The sequence below is a fragment of the Periophthalmus magnuspinnatus genome, chromosome 21 (assembly GCF_009829125.3).
Source record: "Periophthalmus magnuspinnatus isolate fPerMag1 chromosome 21, fPerMag1.2.pri, whole genome shotgun sequence".
Classification (NCBI taxonomy): domain Eukaryota; kingdom Metazoa; phylum Chordata; class Actinopteri; order Gobiiformes; family Gobiidae; genus Periophthalmus; species Periophthalmus magnuspinnatus.
Window position 1 is genome coordinate 5,927,636 of NC_047146.1, and position 7,638 is coordinate 5,935,273.

General features: G+C 45.7%; 1 protein-coding gene across 2 annotated transcripts in view; it reads right to left on the reverse strand.

Moving 5' to 3' along the window:
* The window catches only part of ccdc80 (coiled-coil domain containing 80), a 24,792-nt gene extending 17,656 nt beyond the window's left edge, over window positions 1-7,136 (reverse strand). Inside the window, exons 1-4 of one of the 2 annotated variants that reach the window (XM_033986861.2) lie at window positions 5,873-7,136; window positions 4,903-5,100; window positions 3,686-4,188; window positions 1,556-1,888 (exon numbers count right to left, since the gene is read on the reverse strand). In XM_033986861.2, the coding sequence (XP_033842752.1) occupies window positions 1,556-1,888; window positions 3,686-4,188; window positions 4,903-5,100; window positions 5,873-6,431 (1,593 nt within the window). In that variant the 5' untranslated portion in view covers window positions 6,432-7,136. Of the gene's footprint in view, window positions 1-1,555; window positions 1,889-3,685; window positions 4,189-4,902; window positions 5,101-5,867 lie in introns of both variants that reach the window. The other variant, XM_033986860.2, reaches the window with a different exon arrangement.
* Between the last annotated feature and the right edge of the window lie 502 nt (window positions 7,137-7,638).

Sequence of the window (7,638 nt, forward strand, 5' to 3'; positions counted from 1 at the left end):
TGAACTCATTTGAGGGGGAAAAAATCTACCAAACAAATGGAGTTGTTTGCCTTCCTGGGTCCCACATTTTACAGTGAAGATTTAGGAAGTATGACTAGTCTTCCTCAGGGCTTGTTTTTTGGTAAAAGGACAACCAGTCAACACAGAAGTCTAAAAATAAACTCCATAAAACATCCTGCCGTTCCCAATTTTCCAACTAAAATCTAAATGGTAAAAACTTTTCCACCATAGACTGGGTAAAAGAAGTGGACTAAGTGAGTGTGAACCACAGTGTTCAGCTCCAGTTAAATGAAGCTAATCGAGGCTAGCAGTTATAGCGGCGCATTTGGAGCCGAGTTTCATATTTGGAACTCCGACAGCGAGTATCATAGCAACCAGAGAACCAATCTGGAGCAATCTGATGAAGGTAACGCCCCTTCCCGTTCGCACCGCAGGTTTACCAGGGAGCAGTCACTTAGCAACGCTGTCAATCAAACCGGTTGCTAACGCTAACAGGAGCAAACTCAGGGAAAGAAGGCGCCTGATTAGTCTGTTGTTAATGTTCATATCTTGATTTACAGACACAATAGTGAAATAAAAGGACTAGGATCCAGTTAATACGAACATTTTAAAACAACACGGCAGCAGTTACAGAGAGAGCGTCACAGTTTTTCAACGTAAAGTGAATTGGAGCCAGAGTCGACGGAGCAGGAAGCGCGCCTGCGATCACTTCCTATTTGTAACGTGGCGCCTAACAGGTATGTGTAACTGTACTACAACTGTTCATGTGTACACACTAAAAATACTGGGATAAAAATAACCCAACGATGTGTAAATACATAACCCAGAGCTGGGTCAATAATGCACCAACAAAACTCGAAGTTATTCTGACCCAGTGTTTGGGTTAAGCAAAACAATCCAACTCTGTGTAAAGACGTGGACTGAGTGAGCGTGACGTCACCCACGGCGTTCGGCTTCAGTCAAATGAAGCTCAACGACGCTAGCGGTTATGGAATGCGGCGGCTAGCAGGTTAGCTACGTCCATTTATATATACAGTCTATGTTTTCCAGCTTCAATTCACTCAAAACGCTTTACATCAAGGACACATTCACACGTTCACACACACATTCATACTCCAGTGCACACAGACACTGGGGGGGGGGGGTTGGTTAAGTGTCTTGCCCAAGGACACAACGACAGCATTCATCTGTGGGAGCTGGAATCGCACCAATGTTTGCGTCGAGAGCGGGATTTGTACCACCGACCTTCAGATCAGTGGACAAACGCTCGACTGTATGTACTACTTTTACTGTAAAAATGTAAAATTATAGACTTGTTGATACGTAAAATGTCATTTAAACTGAAGTATTTGTTAGAATTTGTGTATTTTTTCTAGTTCGCGACCCTTTTGTATTCAACTAACTCATATTTCCTGCGTATCTTGCCTCACCTCTAACATACTGTACCTCACTCATCTCGTGTACGCAGAAGCTGTCGAAACATTTTCCAGATTTCCAGTGTTGCAAACCAAACCCTGTGCGGTTGAAGTAAAGTGCCGTTATGTCACGCTCTTACCAGCAGCCTTCTCCTGTTCTCAAAGTAATCCAGGAACGTGGCCAGGGAGCTCTTCGGCGGGGGCGTAGGTCTCTTTGGCATCTTTGGATATTGGTCTATTTCAGGATATTTTGACAGCTTCTTCCCGTTTTTCTTGCCTCCGTTCCTGCCCTCTTTCCCTCCTCTCCTCTCTGCTTTCTTGGCAGCCTTGTCAGCCCTCTTCTTCTTCTTCTCCGCTGTATCTTGTTTCACCTTGACTCGTTTGGTGGGGCTCGTTTCGGAGAGAGTTTCCTCGAGGTCAGTGTCTGTTGGCCGGCTGGGTTCAAACTTGTCTTCGTACTCGTTGGTTAAGACCTAGGAGAAGATAAGAGCTGATGACAGAGAGTTTCTTATATGAATGTTCTTTTTACTGCAATCTATCCACAAATAATCCGCAAATATACAAAGGTTTATTAGAAAATACGTTTACCCATTTGCAGTTCAATGCCAAATATAAAACGTTATTTTCAAAGTTATCAAATTTTGAAAAACATGCTAAACGTACTAGAACTTTGAACTGCCGGCAAGTCTCGATCAGAGGGACCTTCACCGTTTCCAGCGTAATGTAGTGTCTGTGAGGTTTTTACAGAGTCACGCTAAAATCACTGAATCCTGACAGGTCAGACAGTGAACAAGGAGCTGAGTTAGGGTCAGGGGTCAGGGGGTTAATATCAGGCAGTAGACAGGGAGCTGCAGGTGAGTTAGGGGGTAGGAGTTAGGGGTTAGGGGGTTAAGGGGTCAGGAGTTTGGGGTTAAGGGATTACAAATTAGAAGATAGGGGGTTGGGAGTTAAAAGTGAGGCGGGTTAGGGGTTAGGAGTTGGGGGTTAGGGGGTTAGGGGGTTAGGAGTGAGGAGTTAGAGGGTCAGGAGGTAAGGGTTAGGAGATAGGAGTTAGGGGTTAGGGGGTTAGGAGTGAGGAGTTAGGGGGCCAGGAGGTAATGGTTAGGAGATAGGAGTTAGAAGATCAGGGAATTAGGGGTTAGGGGTTAGGGGTTAGGAGTTAGGAGATTAGGGGGTTAGGAGTTAGGAGATTAGGGGGTTAGGGTTTAGGGTTTAAGGTTTAGGGGTTAGGAGTTAGGGGGTTAGAGTCAGGCAGTGGACAGGGAGCTGCGGGTGGATGTCACTCACATGTTAAACATTACACAAATGTGTAGTGTTTACAAAGGTACGTATTTGTGTGTCAGTGCTAACGCTAATGCTAACTTCTGTTTAAACGTCAAACGTAGCATAACAACACAATCTAAATCTGCTATAAGGACGACACAGTTATTTTTAGGTGTAGATTATTTCAGTCAGTGGCGTCATTTGAACATTTATTAGGCTCCAGAATTAGCATTAGCATTAGCACTGACACACAAAGATGTAAACACAGAAGTGACATCCACACGCAACTTTCAAATGGTTTTAGCATGATTCGGCAAAAACCTGATAGATATTACATTACGTCAGAAAGGGAAATGGTAAATATATATCATTTCAACAGTCATGCATGCTAGTATTGGCTTAAACATTAACCGCACAAACAGAAATCTGGTGAGTTGGCAGATTTCCAGTGTAATTGATGCTAGCTTATTGGATTAAGTACATGTTTTAAACCCGTCTTTAAACAGAACAATAGACCTGTATAACATGAAAGCTAATACAAATGTGTAGGCTGTTGATAGTTTACAGTGACATTACGCTGGGGGATGTTCTACATGTATGTGTATTGGCGGAACATTCAGCTGTTACCACGGAGACACAATGCACACATTAGCAAACACTGCCAAAAAAGATTTACGTTTGTCTAAAAACTCAAGACTAAATACAAGCTAGATTTAAAGAGCATATTTTCAGGAGCCTGTGGTCAATCCGAGTGCTTATAGTCAGATTTTGGAGTTTAATTTTCAACAAAAAGGTGAGAGCGACTGACTGAAAAACTGTTGGCTAACGCTAGCTAGCTTGTGACTAATATTATGTGAGAGGGGCTTGTTTAGCAGCACAAATCAGCTCACCTGTTGTAGTTCCAGCTAAGTGAGTTCTTTCTGGTCAGCTTGTGTTAAAATAAAACTCAAATTAAAGTCTAACAAAGCTTCAAACAGACCAGTGCTTACAGTTAGCATCACACTTACTTTTTCCGTTGGCGTTTTCTTCTTGCCTGGCTTGACTCTCGTTGGTTTATGTATTGAGGGCACCTGCTTTCGCCCGTGCGGCTCTCTGTTGTCCGTGCGGTTGTCTCCTGCCGGGGTCGTCCTGGTCCTGTCTCTCCGGTTGTAGTAATCGTCGGGGTCAGAGGTCGTCCCGGGCGCGGGGAACCACGCGGCGGTGGTGTGGGCTCTGGTGGTCCTCTGTGTGGTCGTAGTCGTGGGGCGTCTTGTGGTAGTTGTGGTACGTTTGGTTGTAGTCGCTCTTGTTGTCGTAGTAGTCGCTTTAGTAGTAGTAGCTCTAGTTGTAGTAGTAGTAGCTCTGGTAGTAGTAGTAGTAGGTCTTGTAGTAGTAGTAGTAGCTTTCGTAGTTGTGGTGGTTGGTTTGGTTGTTGTGGTGGTGGGGCGTGGGGTTGTCGTAGAGACGGTCGTTGTGGTCGTAGTTGGCTTTCTCCGCTTTGGTGGTTTTCTGTCTTCCGGTGCATCAACAGCTAAAAATATTGCATTTTTATTAAATTAATACAAAATGCAAATAAAAGTAACGCACATATAAAACTAAAATGTTCGTATTAACCCGCTCTACATGATCCTGGGGTTTTTATTTCGCTTTTGTGTCTGTAAATCAAGATATGAACATTAATAACAGACAAATTAGGCACCTTCATTCCCAAGGTCTCTCCTGCTAGCATTAGCAACAGGTTTGATTGACAGCGTTGCTAAGCGCCCACTCCCTGCTAAACCAGCTATTTGAACGGGAAGGGGCGTTACTTTCAACAGCCTCGCTCCGGATTGGCTCTTTGGTTGCTATGATGCACACGGACGGAATTCCAAATATGAAACTCGGCTCCCAATTCGCCGCTATAACCGCTCTAGCCTCGACGAGCTTCATTTGACTGGAGCGAACGCTGTGGGTGACGTCACACTCATTTACTCCACTTCTTTATACAGTCTATGTTCATAACCATTATCAGTTATTTATTTAGCGCAGAACGTCAATGCAAATGTGCTGGTAATGTTAAAAAAAGGGCATTACTGGACTTTACAACTGCCAAAACCATAGACTGTATATATAAATGGGCATAGCTAACATGCTAGCTGCCACTTCTTTATACCGTCTACGGCCAAAACCCAACGCCGTTTCGGTCCAGGAGCTATCAGTTACTGTAAATCCTGTTCTTCCAGATAAACATGGCGTCCTGTTTTACCTGTGAACGTGCCCTGCTCCACTTGGCCCTCCACTCCGGCTCCTTTACACTTCTGGACGAATCCTTTCTGCCGCATCTTCTCCAGTCTCCTGACCGGCGACTGGTCGATGACCTCGTACATCGCCTCCAGCCTCACGGGATACGGGTACCGCTCCTCCACCTGCAGCGTTTTCCTCAGCAGCACCATCCCAAACTTACCTGCAAACAAACGCACATGTCAGTTGTGAAAATAGTCTTTGTGTAATATAAAAGTGCTCATGTTACACAATCTACGTTATAATGTTGTTTCCTCGTCACAAACAGACCTGGAGTTGTGTTTTTTTGGTGTCATTCACACATATTTAACACACAAACCCTGCATATTTAAGCTGAGTTCTTCTCTCAAACTGAAAACACTCTGTTCCACCTTGTGATGTCATCATGTGGTGATACAGGAAGTGCTCCACTGTGTTTTTAAACTCCACACACCATCATTTCTAGAATCATTTGGACCATTTCAGCCAATCTGGAATTTAAAAAATCTCTACTGAACTAAAGGTAAAAGGAGAAAAACTAAACTTGAAAACTGCCACTTCATGACATCACAAGGTGGAACGGAAAGTTTTGAGGTTGATAATAAAGAGTCTGAATGAAACAAAACACAACTCCAGGTCTGTTTTTGATGAGGTAACAGCATTAGAACATGGTTTAAAGCTCACAAGAGTCAGTTTTGTGCAATATAGGATGTAGGATACTTTGACCAATCAGGGAAGAATGGACGTGTAAGATGGGCGGGGCTTGCATAAATAATACTTTAACACACCTTGATATGTTAACCAATAAGTAACCAGGGCTTTACCATCACTATGAGTAGCAGAAAGCAACAGGAAAGGTCTATTCAGTGCAAAAACTGTCGCCCAAATGTAAAAAATAAAATAAAAATCAGCTTTCCCCCCAAAAAAGCCTCGGTTTTATACACTTGAAACTTTACCTTTCTCCATTTTGAGGAACGTCATGAGCCTGGGGATGAGCGCAGTGTCCAGAGGCTCCTCCATGACCTTGCCCTCCGTGGTGATCCTGCGCACTTTGCCTCCCATCTCTCCCTCCTGATGGAACAGGACGATTTGGTGCACGTGCCGCTCCGCCAGCTCGCAGTACACGTCCGGTTTGAGCAGTGACATCATCATGCGGTAATACCCGTCCGACTCGTGGGGCGCAGAGATCACCAGCACCCTGTTTTTACCCGCGAAGGACGCCAGCAGGTTTGGAGAGCCCGGTCCGCTGGGCATACGGGCCGTTCTCCTAAACACAGGGGCCCCTTCATCAGCCTGGACGTCCTGCGCTTTAGTGGGGCTGCGGGATGAAGGGTCAAACCTGGCGCGCGCTCGTCCGGTCACACGCTCCTTATTGTCCAAAGCGCTCACCAAACGGCCCGGTCTGGCGCGTCTGGAGAGCTGCTGAACGCGCTGGAGGTGCGTGGGTTTATCCGTGAGCCCAGTCCAGCTCAGCGCGTATAAAAGCATCAAACTCAACACAAAGGATCCGTGCATTCTGTCAGGAGTCCGAGTACAACTGTGAAAAAGTTCTGATCCGGGATGGACCAGTAAATCCGACGCGTCTTTAGCGCATTGGGAGGAATTCAATCCAGATGACGCCACACATGAGATGCGTCCTGACGAAAAGACAAGTAGAATGTATTATTACGCACGGATCAGGTTAAAAAAGCCCGTGCGTAATGATCCAAAGCGTCATGGCAGCGACGTCAGATTAAAAGTTTCACGTTTAGTAACCCACTTTGATTTGCAGATCTCCAGGTTTTGTTTTTTTTTTTCCTTGAGAATAACAGAAATCACGAAATAACTTTTCCTGAGTCAGCTGTCTCTCATTCTCCTTTAGCGCGCGCTGGAACACAACAATCCTGTACTTTACGCAGCGTCCTCAGGCTCCACTTATTTATTTTCCATGAAGTCGACAAACAGCGGAAAACGAGCTGGTTCTGCCCTGTTCAAAAAGAGAAAAAAAAAACTCACAGGAGGCTTTCCCAGAAACACAACCTCAGCGTCCGGATAGTTGGCGACGCAATGGCAGGCCGTGCCCCGGGACTGCATCCGCAACTCCCCCTTTCACCACAGATGACTCTGAAGTAAAGACTCTGCTCCTCCAGCTGCGCAGCGTAATCAAACACATAAGTACAGCAGGGAGAAGTTTAAACACGGAGCTGAGTGGACCTGCCCCCCGCTGGTCACTCCAGAATCAGCACATCAGGCTCAGTGTCAAGTTCCTCCTCCTCACAGCTACGCCCCGGGTCCATCCCCATCCCTCAGAGCTCTGCACATGATCCTAAAGCTCCAGGAAAAGGGACGGTTTCAGACAAACACTGCACTTTTGGAGAAGAGTGCCTTTATGTAAGCTGCCTAAATATTTGGAGGTGTAGCTCAAGTTTTTCTCCGGGTCTTTTTACGTAAAGTTTTCACTTCGATTTTCCGAGTTCAGCTTGTAATTACAGCTGAACTGCAGAAAAGTGAACGTGTGGGTTAAAACCACATCCACTGAAGAGGAAAACACACAGGGCACAGGAGAGCCAGTGTGAGGAGCAGAGGAGCAGAGAGAGGAGCAGAGGAGCAGAGCCAGTGTGAGGAGCAGAGGAGGAGAGAGGAGCAGAGAGAGGAGCAGAGGAGCAGAGAGAGGAACAGAGAGAGGAGCAGAGCCAGTGTGAGGAGCAGAGGAGCAGAGGAGCAGAGGAGCAGAGGAGCAGAG